The 27,105-nt window shown below is 37.3% G+C and overlaps 1 protein-coding gene across 1 annotated transcript in view; it reads left to right on the forward strand.

The window, feature by feature from the left end:
* Window positions 1-27,105, forward strand: part of asic1b (acid-sensing (proton-gated) ion channel 1b) — a 238,420-nt gene that overhangs the window by 9,812 nt on the left and 201,503 nt on the right. Inside the window, exon 2 of the mRNA XM_047347858.1 lies at window positions 8,146-8,341. Within this exon, the coding sequence (XP_047203814.1) occupies window positions 8,146-8,341 (196 nt within the window). The remainder of the gene's footprint in view (window positions 1-8,145; window positions 8,342-27,105) is intronic.

Genomic DNA, 27,105 nt, shown 5'->3' on the forward strand with positions numbered 1-27,105 from the left:
TGAGTATCACTAACTAGGTAAATCAAAGCACTAATGATACTTGTAATTTTGAATTCTAATGTTTTTAAATGAAAGAAATGATCTTGTTTTGATGTAGTTTCCTGATTTATTCTAAGTTCTGTTTACATTCATGTTACTTGATTATAACATTTATTGAGACAGTAAAAACTGCACTGATTAGAGTAGAAGCAAAACAAGTCATGGCATGTAAAGCCTGTTGTTTCAATAAAGTTGTACTCCAGTTAAAATGTAACAAAGTAGAATCTAATGATCAGCACATGCTGGTTGTTCTTTAGACATAAATGGTTGTTATAGGAGTCTGATGCTGCTTTGCACTGAGGTGGACACTGGAACAAAACTGCTCATGTCAAAAATGAACAGAGAAGACTTGCGCTCCCCTTGCTATGTGATGCAAACTCGACTAACAATGCTTTCAAAAACGTGCTTCAGAACACATCTGTTAGTGGATAACAGCTAAAATCAGAGGTTTTATAACTAAAACAAACTAAATTAAACATTAAAACCATCCTGATTTATACTTCCTAACAATTCATTTCTGCTATAGTGCTGAAATCTAGGTAACCCATCTGCTTTAATCTTTAAATGGAGCCGCCTTTAATGCCAGAAATCACAGAACAAAGTGGGTTATAATTGTTGAGATATTTTTAAGATAAATGAGGTGTGAGTTGTTTAGAGGAGCTTTTGTACATGCTATAACAATATCTGGATTTACTGATTTTTCCAGAATCCTTATAAGTAAGGTAGAAAACACAGTTACAGGTGATATGAGCTACTTTGTGTCAGCTATTTTATTATTGTTTGAAAAGTTGAAAAGTGATCATATTTCATGTATGCGGTGAATGCTGTGAATTATGACAAATATGACAAACCATTATAGGCAAACAAAAGGATTAGAAAAGAAACACATGAACATAATGACATTTTAATCATATATTTTTGGATTACATTCCACATTTTTGTTTGGTTTAAACCAAAACACATTTAAACTACTGCTGCACATAAGCTTAAAATATGAAGGTAGTACATGATAACTACTAAGCCCTAAATAAAGCTTAGATATTTTATACATAAGAGAGCAGTGTACTGACAGCATCTTTGGGCATGGCTACATTTTCCTCAGGCAGAGTACAGCTTTGATTGGACACCTTCTTTTTCTTGGTTTCTACTGCTTGTTTTGAAAAGTGATCATATTTCATATATGCAGTGAATGCTTTGAATTTCCCTCCTTAGCACCTTGGTCCAGTAAACCAGATTCAGTTAGTTTGGTCTTTTAGTATAAACCTTCCTCTGAGTTGCTGTGTGGGTTGGGAGTCAGTAAAGAGCACTGAATGTTAGAAACAACATAATAAGGTGTGTTGTTATTTTTGTGCATGAAGAAGGTACTTTCTATGACTTCCTCTGGTGCCATTCCTGCTGTGTTGCAGTTATTACCAGCTTGGCGGGCTATTGGTTGCCCTAAAGTAGCTAGAAGTTACATATTAATCTCATTTGTATAATTGGTCATGTGTATGTTATTGTGATGGATGTTGTAGGGCAGAAGAATGATGTCATGGGAGAGACAAAATATGATTAAAAAACACCATTAATAATTTTTCAAAAACAAATTAACTTTCTGCCGTCCATTCTTGTTTTTCTTTTAAGCGTCACAATTTTAATCCTCTTTTTTGGCCCAGCTTGGGGCCATCACAAGTGGCCACAAAACAGCACACTGGCAAGAGTTTTTTGTTATTTTTTTCCTTTTTTGGTTTTAATTTTCTCATGTCTGCTTTGTTTTTTTAACCTTATGGTCCACTTTGGAGTCAACTACAATAGTCCAGGCTGTCGCAGCTTTGCCTGTGCACGATTTCTTTGCAGTCTGGACAATGAGGAGTGAACATTTGCTGCTCTGACTGGGGACTGGGCCGACTGTGCTTTGAGACATGGTAGGGGCTCATAGCAGCACCCACTGCTTGTTGACAATACTTGCTCTCTTGTCACTCTCCAAAAGTCTCCGATGACACCAGAAAAGAGAAAAGTGTATTGCTAAAGGGGTCTGAATATCTGCTAAATAGAGTGACAAAGTTATGAAAGATGTAACACAGGTAGATGTCAAACTCATAGTGATATCTACTTGTTTGGTTTGGGAGTGCAGTGAGTAAGAGCATGTATCATTTGAAACTACAAGTCAACATCACAACTCAGTCAAACCATAACCAATGCACTTTGCATTTACATAATAATTTTCTTGCCTTGTAAGATTACTTAAATATCTCAAATTTGACAAAGCTTTAGTGAATTGGATAAGCAAGTTGCCTAAAAAGAAGACATGCCACTTTGCATTTACTGCCATTGCAGCTTTCTAAGCCCATCAGCTCTGAAGCCAAGAAGGAAGCTGCATCAGGAAAAACTTAAAAGTTATTGTCTATGTTAGGTTTTGCAGTAAAAAAAAAAATGGCATTGGAGGCAGTTATGATTAAATGAAAGAACAAGCAGAAGCAGAGCAGACTTGTAATGCTTGAAGATGTCTGCAATCTGACATTCCTGTATGTGAACTACAAGTAAATATTTGGATTGGGTGTTCTCCTTTAAATAATTTTTCAGCACTACTGGGGTTTATTTTTCAGTAAGTTGACAGGAAAGGGATGAAGAGAGCAAATGTGCTTGGACTGTGAGTCGAACCGGGTCACGGGCTACATTTGAGGACTGCGCCCCTCCTGATTTGTTAAATCAGTCAGACCTGTGATGCATAGGAATAATAATAAAACAAGTGCAGTTCTACATCTAAGATATAGACGTTAAAATGCCTTTGAAACTACATGCCTGGTAAGACAAACCATTATAGGCAAACAAAAAGGATTAGAAAAGGAACACATGAACATAATACAATTTCAATCATATATTTTTGGATAATAAATTCCACATTTTTGTTTGGTTTAAACCAAAACACATTTAAACTACTGCTGCACATAAGCTTAAAATATGAAGGTAGTACATGATAACTACTAAGCCCTAAATAAAGCTTAGATAATTTAAACATAAGAGAGCAGTGTACTGACTGCATCTTTGGGCATGGCTACATTTTCCTCAGGCAGAGTAGAGCTTTGATTGGACACCTTCTTTTTCTTGGTTTCTACTGCTTGTTTTGCTCCAGTTGCTTGAACTGGGTGTTTGGAAACCACTGAGATAGTTTTGCTATGTAGCCTTGAACTCATTTGTAGACAAACACTTTGTGAAAAGACACCTAAGATTTTTTTTCTCACTGTGCGATAATAAATTAGTTGAAATCTTCCTTGCTGCAAGTCAGTGACTCTTCTGGGTTTCCTAAGATAGAAAAACATTTTAACCAATTTAAATAATAAACTAAATTGGACTGCACTGTCTGATAATTCGGATGAATTGGAATGTATGTACTTGAAATCTGTATGATTCAATTGAATTGACTTTGTGAAGTGCCTTGAGACGACATCTGTTGTGATTTGGCGTCATATAAATAAACTGAATTGAATTAAATTGTTTTCTTCCAGTTTGGATTTTCAAAATTAGTTTTGTTTACTAACTGCCACATTAGTTTTTTGTAGTTATTGTTCAGAGGTTTGTATGAATTTCTGAATATTTCATAGAATTGATTTTATGACCAACTAATTTCATCGCACCACAGGACATGTCTCCTGTGTTGTGATGGTCTTAGTGCAGTGGCAAACTGTAATCTGGCTTATATTGCTTTTGGAGTAATGACTACTTCCTCTCTGAGTGAAACCTTATATGGTATGCAGGGATGAACCAGACTTGTGTAGGTGTATAATTCTCTTCCTGATATCTTGCCTGATTATTTTGCCATGATGCTATACAAGGAAGCAGAAGGTTTGAGGTGTTGCCTCCAAATGACTTAAATGCTGTAAATTAAAGCAAAAACAACATTATCTAGCCTTTCACAAATTCTTTAAAGAATATTAATCTTAAAGTACATAAACCTTTGAATTAAATTGGAAGAAAGTAAAAATTAAACTTCTAAAATATTCTTATTTTTAATTTTAGGAAATATTATGGATTTTAGGAAATATAAATTGTATAAGTTTTGTATAGTTGAATTTAATTTACATTTTACAAGTGTCTGTCAGTTTATGTTAAAAGTGCATGGATATATATTTAAATAAATGTTTACATTTTATTCTATCATATTACTGAAGCTGTCTTACAATTATTGAAGTTGTTTTACAAATCAACGCTGAGGTAAACTGACATGAATTTATGATTCTTCTTGAAAGTTGTCTACCTATAATTTATTGTTGTTGAAGCAAACACAAAAAGACAAAATGAATGGATCTGTCCAGCATCCTCGGTTGATTTGCCATGCCTGGTCTCAACAAAAATACATTTTAATCTGTTGTAGTGATATTATATCAAACCTTGGCTGTGGGTGGTGCTGAATATGACTTACTGTGTGGCATTCACTTCAACTGTAACGGTAGCTCCAGAGTTCTCACTCACAACAATATTAGCTTCATCCAGCATGAAGCATCACTGAGCTGAATCTCTGTTCGGTTACAAACATAGAAAATGAAAATTACCCTCTTTTTAAATTACACCACATTCCACATGGTATTCATTTTCTGTCTCAGAGTGTGAAGCTTGAATGCAACATCGCTGTGTCCACAGTGGAACATATTAAGGCGTTTGAAGTTAGTTGGGAAATAAAACAAAACTGGTTTGAAGCTTAATACTAAGACAGTGCTCTCATTTTTGTCCTGATGTCATCTTCTTTCTTAGCCCCCCAGGGAGGGGGGGGGATTGGGTGGGAAATTGAGTCAGTTTTGGGGGGGGTGGACTAGGCCCTCCAACCATGAAATCACGGGAAATAATATTTTATTCAAAATAGGTCTGTTTGTAAAGAAAATGTAGGAAAAATATTTAAGTTACATATAAAGGTGTACTCCAATGTCCAATTCACTGTCGCCTACAGACAACATCTGGACTTCTCTCACCCCTGTGTCCTCTGCTCTACTTGACTCAGCAGTTTCTGTCAGATACTTGTTGTGTGTTTTAATTAGTGGAAGTTATAAGTAGAACAGGTATTATAGGTAACAATTAGGGGCTCTGCTGCTCTAGATTGACGTTACTACCAGGCGTGTTTCCACCACTGCACGCTGGATCTGTGCTGGAGGTGAGCAGCCGTGAATGCAATGAAGATACTGCCGTAGAACCTCAACTGCTAAAGCAAGGTTCAGTCCATGGCATTTACAGCTCATACTTAAACATCTCACACAAGCGGTAGGCTAAAATATGAACAATTTGGACCAGGTATGGAAAGCAAAAAGTGTCACAATTCAATAAATTATAAGTCCCAAAATTGTTAATTATACACAGGGAAATTTTAATAAAACTGGTGATGCAAGTGTCAAACAAATGCCTATCTCTACCGGCCATTGGGTGAGAGGGCAGGGTTTTCAATATTTGAAATTTGTCATGTATTTATTTAACATTTATATTTCCAGTTTTATTCAAATAATCAAATATAGCAATTTATTTAACAACTTAAAAATTTGGGGGATTTTTCTTCACTGTTAGCTTTCTATAGCAGGAATATTATCTAGAACAGGAAGAAAGGGTAGAGGGGAGAAATGGAGAAGATGGAAGGACAAAGGAAACAGAAGGCAGTATCAGTCATGTCTTTTAATGGTAAATATTTATTTTCTACAAGCTACCGGTGGCCATCGGTGGGGTCAGGATTATCTTGTCCTAAGCCCAAACAGAGCTGTCAGCTGGCCTGAAAAATCCCATTCACCACTTTAAAATAGTGCCCATATCAATAAAAATAAGCCAAGTTTCAGTGTCAAGAAAGCCGTCAACAGATTTATTGTTGGAGCCCGTTTAAACTTTATCTCTGGATTTTATTTCTAATTTTGAATTCTTTGGTTTCAAAACGAGACCTATTGATGTGTTTAAGTGTAAATTGAGCAGTTCAAGATGCTTACAGTAATATGATACTTGAACCATTTAATGAGATGACTGCCCTTGTCTCACATTACATGTTTTCATTCAATGCCGAAATTAAAAGTGATCAGTCATTTCAGGAAAAAATACACAAATCATTTTGTGTTTATCAGCCTGTGTGTCAGTCACACATTCACTTCTCCACGGTGCTTAAAATGAGCTTTTCATAATTTGGGTGCTTGTACTGCTCCTGGGTCATTGCTTCTGAGGGGTCATCAGTGGGCCATTCTGGTTAATTGAGGTTCATTTGTTTCTGTAAATGATGTTAGTTTCCAAACCAAGGGATATTATTAATGGTTCCCAAAGTCTTGAAACAAACAAATTAGTCATTATGAGTCATGTGTTTTATGGACAATAAACAGAGACAGAACAAAAGAAAGTAACTGTATGTGTCCACTTACACTTAAACATTAACAAAAAGGAGCATCGGATACTACATGAAGTATTTTACAGTTGGTCTTATGCTGAATTGTTATGCTGTGTTTCCAATATGTTCAAGATCCTCAGCCTGAATACAGAATTTTGAATACCTTTTAACTTCTTATATTTACCGTTTGCGACTAAATCTCACCTCAATTAAAAACCAGATCTGATTAATATGTGTGTGGAAATGTGAGGAACCCTTACCCTTTAATAATGACATATTTTCTGTCACTCTGTGCAGCTAATAACGGCCAACCTACCACAGCAAAACGCACCCTTTAAAACATGTGGATGACAGTCTGAGAGGCTGTTAGCTGGAGGTTTGGAAGAACGGTTGCAGTGCCAGAGCTATGTGCATTAGAACCCATTTATGATTATTTTTTGTTTTGCCAGCTATTTGCAAGATTGAAACTCAAATCTGACTGTGGACAATCCAGTCCAATGAACAAAATAAAACGCCACTTTTAAACCATGTTTTTCAGACTAATACTAAAGAGATGACTGTAAGTACTCCTACACTGTACAAGCATTTTCACTGTCCCTACCAGGGATCCAGGGAAGGTCCCTGTGTGCTTTGTTGAAGCTCAGGGCCAAGGCTTTTAGCCTGAAAACTAACCTTTGAATGCTGACTCTGAAGAAAAGCAAGGGTTCCAAGTGAGTTAAGATTCTGACTGCTTAATAACCCTGTTTTTATGCACAAAATTCAACATGTCGATAAGAAGCATCATGTGGCAGACGGCTTGTTTATGTGGAAGAAAAAGATGGTTAGAAATTGACAAACCTACAATGGTATGAAATGGGAGAGGAGCAAAATGACTGCCACCCATTTATTATCTCTGGTCTTATTTTTGCTTTCAGCAAGTCATTCACTTCTTGTAATGGGTTAGGATTAAATGATTTACTGCAAATTATCCAACCTTTCCATTTAAGCAAATTCTTAATTAATAAAAATATTGCAGTCATTTTCCAGCAAAAATCAAGTTTTATTTTACCTTTACCCATTTTATCAGTAATCGCTAGAAACACCATGTCCTCAGAACCCAAACCTGCTAATACTGTAATGTGAGTTTTTCAGAAATAATCTTTGCTTTGGTTTATGAGTCCAAACCTTTTTCTTCACTAACATCCTGCACAGAACACGTTTCATCTGTTGCTATAGAAGCTTTTTACATTTCATCATTTCAGTGTTTCATAAGGCTTTTACTTATTATTGGAAGAATTATGCAGCCGATGTTGTCTTTTATCGACGACCAGGCCTCTGTATGTTGCCCTGAGCTCAGTCAGGCATGCTTTTCAGCAGAAGTTCCTGTTATGAGAACTTTACTGATGTATTATTTTGTTTTGCACTTTAAAGATGCAAATCAATTGACTGTCTCTTGTGGGTGTTCAGAAATGTCTTGCAAGTGTCACACTTAGCATTCATACTAAATGCTTTTGTTGCCTAAATTTAAAGAAAACAACATTTGAAAATGGGCTGCTAAAATAATAGTTTTAACAGCTGTTCTGGATTTAAAAAATGTTTTATTATATTTTATTATATTTAAGCTAAATTATTATTCTGGATCCAAAGGATGCCTTAGATGAATATTTTTAAATGTATTGCACTTTCAATGTGTCAGGCTTCCCCACAACCTTGAATGAGTAGAGCAAGAAGGGTTCTTATAGATCAACTTGTTCTATTGAATGTTGTTTTAAAACTTGATTAACTACATTCATTGCCTTTCTGTCCAGGTATGAAATTCGGGATCCACATCTGGTTGAGGAAAGCGTTCTGAAGACCTTGAAGGAGAGGACAGACTTTGACAACTATAAGCCTCGACCTTTCAACATGCGTGAATTCTACGATCGAACGGGTCATGATATTAAGGAAATGCTCCTCTCCTGCTCCTACAGAGGCATGGAGTGTAGCGCTGAGCACTTCAAAGTGGTAAGTCATGCATCTCAATAGTTACTGGGAAAACGCCAGCTGAGTGATTTTCTGAGCATGTTTGCAACAAATGGTTATTGTCATTTTTGGTTTTTTTCTAAACTTTTTTATGGTATGAGCTTTGGGGAACAATCCCTACCTCTGCTTGCATTATAGAAAACATTTTAAAGATGTAAACAGTAAGGGTTCATAAAGTTCTGCCCAACGTTTAACAGAAAATTAGGACACTGCTCGATACTCAACGGCCTCTTGATCTATGTGTATTAGTGATCCAACTCTTTCAGAAGAGGTGAAAAGCGTAACTTTATGTCTCCTCAAAACCTTTTCAAGGTCACAAAGTTTAAAAGGATCTGCCACAGTGAAAATGTTGATGTTTTTCTTTCTGTGGTTTATTTTATTTATAACACCAGGAATTTTGTCATTTTCTTCTGTCAATGCTCAGCAGTTGTATTAAAATGCCTAATAGGGCTTGTTGGACAAGGGTTGCTTATTGCAATTGATGCAGAACTTATAGGTGCATTGATTCTTAATTAGACTTTAAATTCTATGCCACAGAGTACTGGAGCTGGCAGATATTCCTGTGCATGCACATCATTAATGACACCTTTAAACTGTGTCAAATAGATGATTTCATCTTTCTAATCCAGGTTAGTTACGTTTATTTGTATAAAACCAAATCACAACGGAAACTCGTTTTAGCAAACTCTAAATAACATTTTATTCTTTCAAATGCAACTTTACTTTGGGTGACTGTTTTTTTTTTAATCTTTGTGAAACATACTTCTAAAATGTAAGGTGTGTAAAGATGTGTAATACCAAGACAAAACCTGGTGTAACATTTCACCATTACAGTGTTTAGTTAGATTAGCAGCAGATCGGTAACAGGAGTGTCCCTCAGAGTCTTCCAAAACTAAAGATGAGGTGTTTAACATCAAGTGAAAGACTGGGAGTTTAAATAAAACATTGAAACATTGAATAAAACATTTTTAACCTATTTGTGTTTCACTATGAAACTGTAACGATTTCATTAAAATGTGAAATGATATATTTGTGTGTCCTTCCTAAATGTTGGCATCATTTCTGTACACAATGCTCACATTTGTAGTAAATGAAAGTCACATCTTTTTAACTTTTAAGGGTCTTGAAAAATTACTATGAATGCAAATCTCCTATATAATTTATTTTAGGAAATCCATCTCTCTGTATTAGTTTTACATTCTGTGTCCTTGATAATTTCTTGAGGGTGAAACATCTCATGCTCTGAGTGCCTCCCCTCAATTTCATATAAAACCATGTAGTACAGCACTACCCACATCATTTAGCTCCTCTAATCTGCTGATGTGTCCACATTAAGTCTAGGTAGTTGTGTTTATGGCAGATGGTGCATAACATGGCTTTACTGTATTAGTGCAGTGGAGGACCTAGATGAACAGCTCAGCAGAAAGCACTAATGGTGTGGAAAGAATCTCTGGTCTAATAGAAAGCGTAACAAAAAAGGAATGATAACTACTTCCAGCAGAAAACCTGATTTACATTATCTGGAGTTTCATCAGAGAGAGAAAAGTTGTTTCAAATTAGGTTGAAAATCTACAAGACAAACTATCACAAAAGCTTAATTTGTTTCAGTATTAATTTTATATTTGTCTTTATTTTCATTTATTTATGTTTATATCTCCAATATAACCATAGCATGAGTACTTTATCCCCATAAACAGCTACCAGTGTTTAAATATAAAATATATTTGTTCCGTAGCTGATATTGATAGATGACAGTCGGACAGCAGCAACAACAGAAGTTGATGTTAACATACCGAGGAGTTGTGAAAATTGCCCTGAGATCCCGGCTGTGTGGAATCTGCTAAAGGACCTCTACAAGAAACTACCCTCAGTGGCTCCACACTGGGTAGGGGGCCTCAGTTATCTGCTGGTTTTTAACAGTGTTGAGCCAAGCCACCAATTGTGACACCCTCGCCTGTAAAGTTACATAAATGCTACATTTATAACACATGTTTTTATCACTAAAGGAGGCACAGGAGTATCTAAACATCTGACACACAGCAGTAGAGAGAAGGAGACTCAAAAAGAGACAGAGAAACAACAGGAGAGACAGAACGGGTAGCCATAGTAGTGCTGAAGCTAACGTTAAGATAGTGACCTCTTACCCTGTCGAGGAAAAACGTGTAAAACAGGAAGGGTTCCCAAATGTAAAGTGCAGCAAGAGAAAATTGGTATTTTAACATGCTTATGTGTTAGAATAACTCAGCAATGTCACAGTAAAGAGAATTTAGATCAAATCGAGAGAGTCTGAAATACCAAACAGATTCATAGTGTGCAACTGCGGAAACAGGAAGTACACCTTACCACACCAAATGGCACAGACTACAGTAAAAAAAGAAAAACAATAATGGCTAAACTGTAGGTATCATCATTTCAGTATCTGGATTTATTTATATGTGAGTGACATGTGCACGGACACAAAGTCAGCAGTACAATCTCCCGTTAGCCCTGAGGAGGCTGCTGCAGATAATATTCCTGTTTTTCTATTTTGAACACTTTAAGGTAACAGCGAAAGACCTTAATCTGCAGTGAAAACTCTAACCGTGTGAGGCTCACCCTCAGGGTGTTAGCAGGGACTCCAAAAGAAAGATAGATGACCCATGAGAGAAAGGAATAGAGGAAGAGGGGCAGAAATACAAAGACTGAAGCCCAGGTAACAACAAAGACTTGGAACGTAACTGAACATAATGGTCAAGTGCTCCAAAGAGACACAAAGGAACAAAATAACAGCTGCCACAACAGCCGCAACAAAGAAGTACTATCGGTAGACACACAGCTTTGTGCTTATTTAACCTCCCAAAGACTACGGAGCCCCTGTGTATCTACCTTTTCCAGCTGTCCTCTGGTTTCCTCTGGACACAATGCAGTGCGGCATGTCTCTCCTTTCCACTCATTTATTTCTCAAGATGTCTGCTTCTCCACAAATCAGGGAAAATAAAATGTTTTTAAATGATGGGTTGCAGGCATATGACATACAATCCATATGACGTATGAAGTAATATACTTTCTCTACAAGCAACACAGACTTCTTTTTTTCTTGTCAGCATCATTTGTCCTTCTCTGTTTATAAATATGTTGAACCGCCTGCCAGGATAAAAGCTACAACCTCGAGAGATGAAAAGTTGATTTCTGCTCTGACGATAATTTTACCGATGTCACTTAGCATTCTGCCATCTTCAAACTGAAATGAAATGACTAAAGAAAACTAATTAAAGCTAGTTATTATTTGCAAAGCATTCAAAAAACTGTTCTTTGCTAACATGTTATTATTATTTATTTAGTTTGACAAATTTAACAAAAAACCTATGGCAGTTAACTCATCTCCACATTAAATTTGTGTTTTTATTTTTATCATTTTGGGCTTTATTTTATAGGACTTGTGTGTTCTGACATTTTTATGTTGTTGGAATAATACAAATCTTTTTATAATTGTATATAATTCCAAAGATATGGAACAAACAAGAAAATTCTTCATTTAGAGAACATTTAAAAGAATTCTCTAACTTAATCGTATATCATTTACACTAGTAAAGTATGTAAATTACTGTTTTTTGTACATGACAATAAACAGAAACATGCATTTTTTCCTATGACTCAAAGATTTGTACAAGGTGCAACAATGAGTCTGAGAGCCTGAATTGAAAAAAATTCAGAAAAGGACCTTTTTTATCAGGCCACATTCCTAGCAGAAGTGACTATACTTTTGTGCCTTTTGTGACTGTCACCTGCATTATCATGAGAAGTTATAGTCATGAATTTAGTCTTCTTTGAGTTCAGAACCAATCTGTTTCAGTAGAGATGTCTGTACTGAAACGCTTCCTGTAAAAGTACCACAAGTAGATTTAAGAAAAGTGTTGCTGTATAAATGACTTTTATCAGCATATAAATGTATCTTGGCTGCACTTACTCACTGAGAACAAAGTAGGGCTAGAAACATATTAGGCACCCTAGATATTATAAGTGGATCTGACCGTTATACAGTGACTCTGTCAGATAAATGTGGTGGATTCATATTTCCCAGTCTACCAGCTGGTCAACTGCAAAGGCTGTGTGTCTGTTCAATCTGTCCTGTCTTCATCCATCTCAGTGTGGTTTGGCTCATCCACAAAACAGGACAGGTACAGACTGCAACGAATAATCAGGAATGCAGAGAGAATAATCAGAGCTGACATTCCCTCCATCCAGGACTTATACAGGTCTAGGGTCAGGAAAAGAGCTGCTAAAATCTTTGCAGACCCCACACACCCTGCACATAAACTGTTCAGAGCTTTACCTTCAGGCCGCCGCTACAGAGCATTGAGACAGTTTCTTTGCAAAAACAAAACCAAAGAGCAAAGTGTACCGGAGTCAAATTCCTTGTTTGTATGTACGAACTTGGCAATAAAGCTGATTCTGATTCTGATAAATGTTGTCATCTGTACCTGCCCAGTCAAAGGGTGGCACTAAACACATAACAGGTGAAGAAATAATGACTTACAGGCAACAGAAAAAAACATAAGAGAAGCCTATTTTTAACAAATAAAGTATAGGGAGATCTGTTGTTTTTGTTATTTTGATAATTTATCTGTCATGGAGCACAATGTCAGAGAAACAGCATTGATATACTGTTCTTTTTCCTCTTCTCTTCTTGAAACTGTTGACAAAACAGTTTTTTTGATCTTGCAGAGAAAGCTGTATATTTCTAGTTGGAACATTGTAAATCAACTGACTCAAAAAGTATGTAAACATGCGTATTATTCTTCGAGGTCCAGGTGTTCATGCACTGGCGACTGTGGCTCAGTAGGAAGAGTAGTTGTCTTGCAATCGGAAGGTTGTGGGTTTGATTCCAGCTTCCTCCTGCTGTATGTTGATGTGCCCCTGGGCAAGGCACTTAACCTCAAGTTGTGTATCGGTGTATGAATGTGTGAGCGTTAGTGAGTGCAGTTGGGTGAATGTGGTTCTAGTGTAAAGCACTTTGAGTGGTCTGTATGACTGGAAAGGTGCTATATAAATTCAGTCCATTTGTATGAGGAGATCTATTGAAATTATAACTGACTTGATATGTTTATTCATTCCAATGAACACCCGGCTTCCTTCCCTCTCTACATTGACACCCAGATTCTTCGTTGTACAGCAAAGTGTCAGTAAGGACACAGGATCAGTACAGAAATCCTGCTCTTGGATCAAAGGTTCACACAGTCCAAACCTTTATGTTTGGCTTATGGGGGATTTAAATTTTTTTTTTAAAGAGAATTCAGTCTATAAATTTGAAGTTGAAAGAATTTACTTTACTGCAAATGTTTCCTTTCTCACTTTATTAGTATTTAATTAAATCAGTAAGATGGAAATTATTTGGTTTTCTTTCATTTTAGTGTAAAGGTCCATCCGTTACATGCAGAAGCTATTTTTCCTGTCTGCGTTTTTTGGAACTGTGCTGTCTTGTTCTGTCTAGGATCCGGTAACCTGTGAATCTCAGAATATGTGGACTGAACCATCATTTATAAATCCCCTAAAACATTCCATAAAACCCCTGCTAATCATCAACTGTTTTTGACATATTTCACCTTTCTTTAACTCTTGATTTATTTCTGTTCTGGTCTCATCCATCAGCTTAAAGCCGATGATTCTGCTGTTCTTTTTGGGCTGGCCAGTTCCCACCCTATTCCCTGAGGATAATTCAATCAATTTGCTATTACTGTAGAACTCAAATACATGGATCTATTAGGTTGTTGCTGAGTAATGAATGAATTTCTAATGAAAAAAGAAAACAGCAGCTTCTCTTGTAGGGTAACAAGGCTGCTGGGTTACCCTGACATAGTTTTGTCTTTTATTCTCTTTTAGAGGCTAAACCTACAGTACAGACAAAAAGTTTGGACACACCTTCTCATTCAAAGAGTTTTCTTTATTTTCATGACTATGAATATTGCAGCTTCACACTGAAGGCATCAAAACTATGAATTAACACGTGGAATTATATACTGAACCAAAAAGTGTGAAACAACTGAAAATATGTCTTATATTCTAGGTTCTTCAAAGTAGCCACCTTTTGCTATGATTACTGCTCCGCACACTCTTGGCATTCTGTTGATGAGCTTCAAGAGGTAGTCACCTGAAATGGTTTTCACTTCACAGGTGTGCCCTGTAAGGTTTAATAAGTGGGATTTCAAGCCTTATAAATGAGGTTGGGACCATCAGTTGTGTTGTGCAGGAGGTGGAAACAGTACACAGCTGATAGTCCTACTGAATAGACTGTTAGAATTTGTATTATGGCAAGAAAAAAGCAGCTAAGTAAAGAAAAACAAGTGGCCATCATTAATTTAAGAAATGAAGGTCAGTCAGTCTGAACAATTGGGAAAACTTTGAAATTGTCCCCAAGTGCAGTCGCAAAAACCATCAAGCGCTACAAAGAAACTGGCTCACATGAGAACCGCCCTAGGAAAGGAAGACCAAGAGTCACCTCTGCTGCGGACAATAAGTTCATCCGAGTCACCAGCCTCAGAAATCGCAGGTTAACAGCAGCTCAGATTAGAGAACAGGTCAATGCCACACAGAGTTCTAGCAGCAAACACATCTCTAGAACAACTGTTAAGAGGAGACTGTGTGAATCAGGCCTTCATGGTAAAATAGCTGCTTGGAAACCACTGCTGAGGACAGGCAACAAGCAGAAGAGACTTGTTTGGGCTAAAGAACACAAGGAATGGAAATTAGACCAGTGGAAATGTGTGCTTTGGTCTGATGTGTCCAAGTTTGAAATCTTTGGTTCCATACTGAACCAGCATGCCATCACTCTCCTTCTTGGTCAAATAGCCCTTACACAGCCTGGAGGTGTGTTTGGGGTCATTGTCCTGTTGAAAATTAAATGAATGTCCAACTAAACGGGGTGCTGCGCCAGATGACCTGGCCTCCACAGTCACCGGACCTGAACCCAATCGAGATGGTTTGGGGTGAGCTGGACCGCAGAGTGAAGGCAAAAGGGCCAACAAGTGCTAAGCATCTCTGGGAACTCCTTGAAGATTGTTGGAAAACCATTTCAGGAGACTACCTCTTGAAGCTCATCAACAGAATGCCAAGAGTGCGCGGAGCAGAAATCAAAGCCAAAGGTGGCTACTTTGAAGAATATAAGACATATTTTCAGTTGTTTCACACTTTTTTGTTCAGTATATAATTCCACATGTGTTAATTCATAGTTTTGATGCCTTCAGTGTGAAGCTACAATATTCATAGTCATGAAAATAAAGAAAACTTTTTGAATGAGAAGGTGTGTCCAAACTTTTGGTGTGGACTGTACTTGATAGCTAAAATTATTTTGTAATTACTCTTTTAAAAACGTCTTTTAATTTTTCTTTTTATATTTTCCCCAGACATTCTTAATATAGTTTACAACAAATACATTTGCTGTTGTTAGAATTATGTTTATTGATTAATTGATATTTATCAAGAATTATAATTTAAAATCATAATTTGAGAAAATTATTTTCTTAACCAAAAATCCTTATTTATTAATCGAAATCAGAGATGTCCTCTGGTGTTGTAATTTATGGTTCAAAGCCCTTGATAATTACAACCGTTAAATTTTCAGTAATAATTGATAACTATTACTAGATATTACTGTTTAATCAACCGTTTCACCGCAGGTGGAGGATCTTCGACCTTATTTTGACTGACAAATCACTCTTGCTCAAAATAAACACGAATGCCTTCTCTTTATCTACGTGAATATTTATTAAATCAACATCAACAGCCCTAATACACCACCCTCTTCCGATTGAATAATCTTCACCTAATCAAACATGCAAAGTTCTACATAAAAGGGTAAAATATCTAACTAAACAGAATAAAACAAAACAAAACAACATTGACTGTGCATGAAAATCCAACCAGCAGTTATGGCAACAAGTGATAATATGGTGCTGAGCGGAGCTTTGGGAGCGGCCCTGCCGAAATGTAGTTCAGTGGGTTTCCTTAGACAGAAAAACTTTTTATCCAATTTGAATAAATAAGTAACTCTGACTGCACTGTTCAATGGTTACGATTAATTGGAATGTATGTACCTGACTGTTGTGAAGTGCCTTGAGATGACATGTGTTGTGAATTGGCGCTATATAAATAAAACTGAACTGAATTGAATTGAATGACGGACCGTCAACAGTCGACTGGAACAAAAACAAGGGTGGTGATTTCGTCTCCTTGAACCCTCCGTAGTTTTTCTTCTGTTATGTGTTAAACTCAAGTCTTCGATCGGTAAAGTGAAATTTCTGGGCTTCCTATTCCAGAAACATCTTTCTTGAATTTTCTTGTCGTTGGCCAACGGGGGAAGAATGAATGAAAGTCCATGTGGGATTTTCTTCTCCAGAGTGATGCTCCAGTTGCGTGGTAACCGCGTCTCGGTTTCCAGCATGAAAAGCAATGGTGGGCAGTCTCAGAGTATGTTATATAGCCCACCGTGACATCAGAGCTGCGACGCCCCGGTCCTATCAGCCCACTGGGATTTGTAGTAGTGGACTATCCTGGGGTACAAAATGGCTGATGATGCCGGAAGGCATAGTGGCGTCCAGCAACGTACAAATGGTCCAATATTCAGCAAACATATGGTCCAACACTGTGCTCTGGTTCTCAACTTTACTACTGTTTTCTCATTGTTTCCTTTAAATGTGAAACTGTAATGTGCCTCATGATTCAGCAACAATGATTCTAAAAAAGATTTTGGCAGCTTTGAGAAATTATTTTACTGAATGTTAAACTATTGAGGTTACAAATTGACCTAAAAAAACACTCACACTATCAAAGTTGGCCATGGGTGAACTGCCTGGAGCCTCCATCCCCTGCTTGTATTGAACTTTCCAAGCAGTGAGGGAAGCAATGATAACAAGCGACAATTATCTGTCAAAGGGATTTAGAGAAAGCACATCCCCTGCATAAATGTGCAGTAATGCACCCTCATCTGACCTCAAGTCATACTTTTAATTACAAAATTTATTTATATAAGATAGACTGTTGGTGTGTCGGGTTTAAAAGGGTTCAGGGACAAAGGGTGAAAGGAGGAAGAAAATGGAGATGAAAGCAAAAATCAAAGCATGTATGGATCGAAGAATCAATTTAATCCATGTAACCCTGCTTGTGTGCAATTGTGGGGTGGGGGTGGTATGTAGAAGGTGAGAGAGATATTAAAAACAACTCCTCAACTGTACAAACAGTTTCTGTATGAGCAGAGACTAACATCCATGCATGCTCATTCTCACACCTGAGGTCAGTGTAGAGTGGCCGGTGGGTGTAAGCCCCTGTATGAAGAGAAAACCCACTCATGCACGGGGAGAACATGCGAAGTCCATACAGAAAAGTCTCAGCCAGGATTCAGACTGTTGACCTTTAAACCCGTGTCTTAATATGCAAAATAGCACATACACACACACACACACACACACACACACACACACACACTAAGCAGCCCACCCCCATTGTACTTTATGTGTGTTGAGCAGGAAGCATTAAATACATGTATTGATTCTTATCTGTGACTCTGACACAAAGTTTTATTGTTTCTCTGCATTTTTAAATACATATTCATGATTTTAAATGTTTTCATAGTTTGCATATACCTCTAGGCAATGCCTGCTGAATGTTGTGCCTTAAATGATGTGTTATGTCTTATATAATTATATGGTTGTAGAAAAGAAATTCTTAATCTCGAAATCTATTTACCTATCTGGGAAATATTAAATATGAAAAAATAGGCAGCTCAAAGAAACAATTGTGTTCATGCTGCTGGAGGAAATTAGCAATTAGACCATAAGTTGTCCTTGTACTGTTAGAGATTAGTACATCGCAAGGCAACAAAGAGACACACAGGACAAACAAATATACACAGGCACACTTGTACCGAAGGCAATGTAGAGTCCAAATACCCTATCAGTCATGTTTTTGGACTGTTGGAAGGAGCCAACATACCTAGAGAGAACCCATATATGGATATGCAAACTCCATGCAGAAAGACTCCCAGCTGAGATTCAAACCCAGGACCTTCTTGGTTTAAGGCAACAGTGCTACAAACTGCTCCATCGTGCAGCCCGTCATTGGGAGGTTCAGCAGTAATATCACAATCACACGTTTCCTAAATTTGTGAAGGCTTAATATTAATTAGATGTCAAAGCAACAACCCATTATCTCTAAATTAGGTACAATTTTTGGTCTAAGTTCTTTCAGTTTTGTCAAAATGATCGGGTATCCAACTGTGAATGCGAATGAATGATTCGGTACCAGGCCTCTGCAGAGCCGAATGACAGATAATGAGGGAATCCCATTTGTTTCAGGGGTGTTGGAGCAGGGGTGCATCTAAAAGTTGCAGGATAGTAGCTCTTGAGAACTGAACTTGGGCACCCCCTGTGTTAATGATTGGTGCCAAAATGAAGCAGCCCTTATTTCCTGCTGTCCGTTTATGGTTAGTTTGGCCAAGATGCATGTCAATGCCATGCATGCAGTGGGGCTGAGGAAGTCCTCTTCACCAGCTGAATGTGAAGCAAGACACTTTGAACTCTCTGTGTTGTCCCTTGCTCGTGTGAAAGTCTGTCAGTATGCTCCACGTCAGTGCACTAACAGCCGATGTATGGGTAAAATTCTGCAGATAGTTTGAATGATTTTTCACATGGTACTGACAGGTGGCAGCCTACTTTATTAGGCAGCTAATTACCACCCAGTGTAATATTAGTGGAGAACACTTTTTTCCTTCTCTTTGTCCTCTCTCCATCATGTTTGTAATTTAGTTGTTTGTTTAGAAACATAACAGTCTGCTGTGGCACATTGCATTCGGAAACTTTCATTCTTCTGTACCACATTTGAATTCATTTAAAAAAATTTGATTAATGGTTTTGACATTTGAATTTGACTCTGATAATTACATCTACTGATGGATGATGGTTGCCATATGAGTCTATGCTGTTCCCTCTGATTTTATGATACAACGTTTGTCCTAAATGTATTATTAAATTTTAGACTGGAGGGGATGAATGACAGACAGGTCAAAAAGATGTTTCTTCATCCTGCTGATGACAGGGTATAGCTGTCATCTTGTGCTTCAGTGTCTGGGGAGAAAAGGTGTGAAAAAAGAAGATGGAGCTGTACTGTGTTCTGATGGGTTTTGTCTCACCAGCTATTTTCTTAATTATTTTTTCCATCGTCTTCCTGGTAGTTCTAATGTAAAAATTACTTGTCTTTTTCAGATTATTAATGTTTCAATAATAACAACACAGCAGAAATTGTTGGTTATGATAAGAAAAGCAATCCAGTTTTTCTTCTGCAGGCATTTTGTGGATTATGTTATTCTTTCTTAGAAAAGTTCCCATGTATTGAGATATACTCCAAATTTAAACATTTCTGAAAAGAAACAGGGTAATTTGGCTGAAGTAAATACTCTTATTTGATTGCTCAGAGTTTGAAATAGCAAACATAAAGTTTTCTAGTTCAAATGAATAAAATAAAGAATCCTTGTATTAAATCAAAGGGTTGTTTACATAAACCAAAGAAAATCTAACAATAGAAGGTGATGAAGTAGCTATAAACCGCACCAAACAAAGTGTTCCTATACAAATAAATCCTATTGTTCTCTTTGTGAAATACATCTGTGGTTTCCTGGCTCAGAAGTCATATGATGATTTGTTTTTGATGTTGCTGCAACAAAAGAACCCGCATGTTGTAGCTGCCCCAGTTAGTCAGCGATTCAGTCACTCAGCAGTGTATTCATCTGAATTAATAAAATATGCTTCAGATTTTTGTCTGATGGGAACAGAGACTTGTCACTTAAGGCACACACAACCTCTGTGTGTCCTTGTTATCATCTGTATCCCCACCAAGGCCTGCAGGCGACAGCTCAGCTGTTGCTTGTGGTGCATGTTGTTCAGTGTTTGGATTTAAAGTGTCACAGTTTAAGTCTTATGAAAATGAGGCTCTCGGAATGTTGGGTTCTCTTTTTTTTTTGGCAGCAGGTGAGATAAAACTTTCTTCAATAAGAGACAACATTCCTAAAATATATATATATATTTTTAAATCCTGTTTTTGTCATCTTGTTTGTAAGTTTTCAGACTTGTTTAATGGATACTAACACTAATGTAAAAAAGAAGAAGGAAAAGTAAATGTATTAAGCTTTAGGTTTTTTAGTGTGAGAACATGTTGCTGGAATAAAAAACAGTGCAGGTTGTCCAGTTTGGCACTGGTTCCCCTCGCAAGCAGTTATCATGCCCAGTTAACAGTGCAAGACATTGAAAATCATGTTGTATATTAATAAAACCTACAAGACCCCAAACCCTGGGCTTTAATACCAGAATTCTTGATTATATGGGCTAATTTTCATGCTTACCTTTTAATTTCAAATTCAAAACTGAATTTAAATGAGAGAAAAAAAATGTACATAAAGAATGGCAAGAAAGACATTTTGTTAGGATATCAATTATTGAACAAACTACTCGTTATTGTTAATTCTTTTCATTCCTAACTTTTGTGGACTATAAAATCACTGATGAGAGCATTAACAAATCAACAAAAGCAAAAGAGTTTCGGATTCCTGAAATGCATAAAATTATGCATTATTTAAGGATAAATTGGAGCCATAATACAGAAGTGGATGCCTGATGTTTCTAATTTCAGGGGGTCTTTGAAATTTCAATCCACTGCAAATCTGCAGGCATAAAAATGTTACAGCATTAAATCGTATGTTTTTCGTAACATAAAAAGAGCTTCTTTGTGCATTCAAGTGTACCATAATTTAGAGAGCCTACCCTGGATACATGGTGATTGCAATAAGATTTGTTTAGATGAGAAAAAGATCTAACTAGTTTGGAGTTTAAGTCAGCGGTGTGCTCAGAATACAGTGGTTGAGTATTCAGCCTCTATGCTCAGAATTTGTGCTCATCTTCATCTCTGTTTGCTGTCTGAATTAATATGATTCAAAACATCATGTTACTGATCAAAAACCTATAAATATGATTTTATTGTAACCTTCTGTAACGAAAGTTCTCCATTCTTTATTTGCCTCTCCTCTTTACTGAAAACAAATGTCAGTGACTATCTTTTCGAATAAAGTCTCCCTCAGCTCATGCTGGTTATATTTGTGTTTGCTTTGAGTGCCTTGTTGCTGAAAAGCAGTATATAAATAAACTTGACCTGACTTGACTTATGATTAAAATTTATTTTTATTTTTAATCACCATATGTGCTGTTGGAATGAACTCTGAAGAATCAGACATCCCTTAAATATTGCTTAGTGCACACTTCACACCAGCCTAGATTACCATGTGCAGACCACAATAAAGTACAGGCATCACATTCATGTAGGCCATCTAATTTATATCTCTATTCAGGAATAAAAACTGGAGTATGTGGGAGGCTGGTTGTGCACGTATCTGACTCATGCATACAAACAGGTCATGCAGTAATCAGTAAAATTCCAGATTTAATATCCAACTTTAAGAGCTCTGCTTCTGCTGACGAGCAACTTTGTTAGTTAAATCTCTCAAAAGCAGAGATCATGTTTTAAAAAAAATATATAGCTCTCTCTTTGGCGGCTGAGTTGGAAAACTTGCCAGTTTGTAATTTAGTAATCTGGTGCAGTTCAGCTGCTCCTGCCTTTGATTATTTTTGCATTACGGTGCTGCATATGCATAAATAAATATGTAATAATTTCAGGGCTGCATTTTTTATTTACGGGAAAAAATTTGTCTACTGTATGTAATGCAACTACGGTAGCCACTGCAGCATTTCTCTTTCAATATTGCAAAGTATTTTTGTCGTAATGGCAGACTGACAGTTACAGCAACTTAGCCAAGGCCAGGTTACAAATCAGTGGCTGGAAGCTGACAGCAGAGATGAATCCAAGCTTAAAATACAGCTACTGTACAATTAATCTGTCACCAACTTTATGCTCCTGCTTACTGAAGGAGCAAAACGGCTGGGTATATAAGTACAGAGATGACTGTTTATGGAAGGAGGAAGGTTGTGTTGTAGTCTTCATAACCAGATGCACTGCATTTTGTGAACAAAACTCTGAATTCAAGCTGCTCAGGTGTTTGACTTAGCCAGTATTTAACCCTGTGTCTTGGTGTGAGTATAGGTAAAGCTCAATAAGATCTGAAACATTTCTCTCTGTTTTTTCTTTTTTGAGGAATTTTGAGGTATCTTGTGTGTCTTTACTTCCTGTCAGCATGTCCCCCATACCCAGCTGTTCTATAAATATTAGCCTGGTTGAACCTTTCTGTTGACTCAGTAGTTATACCTCCCCCACGATACATTTTATTGAAAATGTGCTGACAAGAAGACTTTGCATTTTATTTAAAGAAAATGTAAATAAGGCTGAAAAGTGAAAAGACTAAATTTAGGGTGTTTTTACACCTGAGGTATTTAGTCTATTTACAACAAACTCTGGTTAATTTTCCCACTTGGTGCGGTTCGTGTAGATGTGAGCTGAGCAATTGCACTAGGGTGCAGACCTAAACAACAGTACCAAGACCATTTGGTGGAGGTGGTCTCGGTACTGTTCCATACGAACTCTAGAGCGGTTCGTCTATGGTGTGAATGTGATCTGACCTCAATCTGTCACAGTTACCAGGTAAATACTGCAAGCTTGATCCAAACGCCCATCCCATAAATTTGTGTGTCAGAGTGGGATGTGGTGGAGTAAACCACATCCCACTAGTAACGGTGGTATGTCTTTTTTCTAAAGCAAAAAGGCCCAAAACGTCTTCTCAAAATCACTCAGTCTCCTTAGATAATTTTGCCTAAAATAATACTCAGAAACACACTAATGATGTATTTTCTACATGCTCAGAACACTCATCAACACATCAACTGATTTTGACCAAAGTAAATTCACTATAAGTGTGAAGAGATGCTTATTAATGTCTAAATGTGCCTAAAATGCTGTGTTATTATTTTGGCTAAATTTGGAGACATATGGGCTAAATAAAATGTATTTTGTTTCTGAATAAAGACAATGACTGGAAAACCTAAATTTACCATTAAAAGAAGCTCTGAACATTTGGGATTTGGACTCTAACGTCTCTACTAGGAAACAAGGTGTGTGGCTCAGAGCTACTAACCATATAAACTTAGTTTGTTTTGGAGCCCATTATCCAATAGCTCCAATTTGATTCAATGTAGGAAGAAAGACTAAAAACAGAAAAATCTCTGACTCTCATTTCTTTCACTGAATCAGGCACTGTCTGAAATAGGTGACATTCTTGACAAACATTTGTAAGATCTGTAATCTCGGTTTATCTTAGACCTAAATCGTGAAAGGACTAAAGATTGGTATTTTTGACCTTTTAAGATGTTTTTGTTTTGTAAGGTTAATGTCAATAATGATAAGTGTACTTTATTGCTTGATAAAGCTTCATACAGACTGTCTTTGCAAAATATTTGAAAAGCTGAACTCATTCAATGACATTTAGGTTTTATTAGTTCAATAAATGTTACTTTGAAAAGTCTGATAACAACACTTTTTTTGTCACTGCTGCTGCTGTTTTTGATTTTTGTATGGCATTTAAGTACTGGATGTGGCATATAATTAGCTCCAAGATATTTCTTCAAACTATGTATCTTTTTGTTTCTAAATACAGTATCTGCAGTTTTCAATGTCTGGGCTTTGCTAACAGCAACTGTTGCTTCAATGCTGTTTCAGGGTGATTTGCAAAAATGCTCACATATCGTTGAACTTATTTTCAGATTGTGTCCCATCACAGCCACAATCCTCAGTTTATTTTGTTGGGATGTTATGTTATAGGCAAACACAAAGCAATATAAAGTTGTGATGTGGAAGAAAAAAGATATGTGGTTTTCAAAATGTTTGCAAACAAAAATCAGAAATATTTTGGTGCACATTGTATTCGGCACCCCCACCTATGGGTCCATAGAACCACGTTTTGCTTCAGATGCATGTACAAGTCTTTGCAAGTATATCTCTACCACAGTCTCACAGGTAGAGACACAAATATTTGCACATTCTTTGCAAAACAGATCAAGCTCAGTCAGATTAGATGATGGATGACTCTCTACAGCAGTTTTCAACTCTTGCTACAAATTTTCAGTTGGTTTTGTGTAGTCCTTCTAACACATGGTTTGATCTAATTACTCTATTGGAGCTCTGACTGTGTTTTTAGGGATGTTGTTCTGCTAGCAGTTGAACCTCATCCTCTGTCTAAAGTCCTTTGAAACCTCCAACTGGTTTTCTTCCAGAATTGTCCTGTATTTCGCTCAATCTATCTGCCAATTATCTTTGACCAGCTTTTTTGTCTCTGCTGAAGAAAAATATCCCCACAGCACAGTGCAACAACCACCAGATTTCACTGTGGGCATGGTGTTCAGGGTGATCTACAGAGCTAATTTTCTACAATACATTTTGAGGACAGGCCAAAAAGTTTAATTTTGATCTCATCTCACCTGAGGACCTTTTTCCATGTCAGGGCTGTGCATAGACACCTGAAGGGGCAGGTGCTCAAAGTAAGAAAAAGGGCCCATATAACCAGATTCTAGGGCTGAATATTACCAAGAATCACACACAGCTTTTACAGTTCAATGTACTATGAATTTTCAATGAATTTCACTTTGCAGGACTCCTATCATCACAGGGACAGATTTATTTATTTATTTATTTCTACCACCTCTGTTGTTGTTTGTCTTTACGTTGGGTGCGTGGGTGTGTGTTTTTATGTGTACGCATGAGGGTGGGAATATGTGATTGTGACTGTGTGTGTCTGTTTTTTGTGTCAGGTTGGGTCTTGGCCTGCTTCCTCTCCTGGATCAGTTTAGTTAGTGGCTCAATTTCCTCCTTGCCACACTACCTGCTGGTGGTTGGTGTCTCCGCCCGCTGGTGTATTTGTGGTTCTCTGTGTCCAGGGCTGGGTGCTTTGGTGTGTGCTGGCTCACTTCCGATGGCTGCTTGCCGGGGCCTGGACCCCTGGGCTCTGTTGGGCCTCTGCCTGGGGAGTGATATGTCCCGCGGTCTCGGGTCTCTGGGTCTATGGCTGGATCTGCACGGGCGTAGACGGCTGCCGGCGGGACCTGTGGGCTCGTTGCTGCAGCTCCCTGGGGGTTCTGCACTGTGTCTGCTGGGTGGTTTCCCTGGGACTCTCCCCTGCTCTTCTCTGGGGGGGTTGCGGTAGTCCCAGCGATGGTTCTCTTGGGGTTCCTGTGCTCTGGGGGCCTTTGGATGTCTATGGCTTGGATCTCTTCCGTGTCTGTCCCAGGCCCAGGGGGTCAGATCTGTGGCTCCTCACACTCGCTATTGCATGTTTTTATGGAGAAACCTTGTATACACTAAGACCCACAGGTGTTTAGATTCAAGTGTTAACAGATACACAAATGTTCTATAATGAGCCGCATTTACCACTAAATACATCTTGCATTCATAAGTACTGTGTACTTTTTGGTAAAAAAGCTGTCAATATGAACGTTTCTGCAGGTGTAGAAACAAGCAGGTTGTTATCTTGTATTCTCTTCATCCTTCTTTCTTTCCTCCATTCTATTCTCCTTCTCTCCCCTTTTCCTTTTTGCCCCACCTCGCTCTCTTTTATGCTTCTTATTTTTTATCCTTTTCATTTCTGTCTCTGTGTCCGTAACAATAATCCCAAAACAGTTAGTAATAAAGTTACATGTATAAATATCAAGCAGAGCTTTAAAGCGTCAGCTGTAATGCTCCACTTGTGAAAGTAAATCTGTTGGGCTTTTTCTCGGCACTCAGACAATGATTCTGAGCGTTACCCTTCTGAACAGGACACAGTTAAAAAAAAATCAGGGACTGATTTAGATATATTTAAACCTGCATTTGAGCAATATATGTAAATTAGAGAGCTAGACCACAGAACGCATTTTGTTTTTGCACAAATTAATTGTTATAAAATATAAACAAAGTGTACTGGAATAAAGGAACTACTGATAGGCAAGGCAAGTTTATTTATATACCACATTTCAGCAACAGGACAATTCAACGTGCTTTATATAATGACGAAAAACATTTTTTTAAAGTACATCGCAGTGGCATAGTTCAAGTAGAATGAATACATTTGGTAGGAAATAAATTATGGATATGTCTGGATCCAAATTCATTCCCTCTTCTGCATAAAAAGGTCAGAGGCTAACAAAATCACTTAAATTACCAAGTCAACTAGTTATAACAGGTGTAATACCATATCTTGTCTATGAGGGGCTACGTTTTGCTTGTTTTGCCTCTGAATCTTCTTTCCTTCTACTTTCTGGAAACACAATATAACATAAGTTTCCTTACCAGCCTGCGATGTTTGTCTGAATGTGCTGCTTTTCCACGACCACACTAAAACAGCCTGCGTCGTTCCATGTTTAAATGCAATTGTTTTGCCAGATAATGTCACTTTAGTTAAAGGTTAGAACTTCCTATTTGAAAAAGGTCGCCTTATTTCTCTGCCACTTGCTGCTGATCTAAACACATGAGTAATAATATATCTTATACTCACTAGTGTCTAGACGTTCTCAGCACCCTTCAGAAAACACTGTCTTGGGTCAAATTTTTCTTGATTTTAATACTTATGTATGGTTTTTAATACCAGGCTTGGAATTTCTGCTGTTTCCATGCTCTCTTTACCTGAATGTCTCATTATTCTTTTATATTTTTTGTCATCTTCTTTAGTTTGTTTACAGATGTATCTCGAGCTGCCACTATTGAATTTCACTAATTCAACAACTGGATTATAAGACTTATGTTTTTATTTAATGGTG

Source organism: Girardinichthys multiradiatus, chromosome 20 (assembly GCF_021462225.1).
Source record: "Girardinichthys multiradiatus isolate DD_20200921_A chromosome 20, DD_fGirMul_XY1, whole genome shotgun sequence".
Lineage (NCBI taxonomy): Eukaryota > Metazoa > Chordata > Actinopteri > Cyprinodontiformes > Goodeidae > Girardinichthys > Girardinichthys multiradiatus.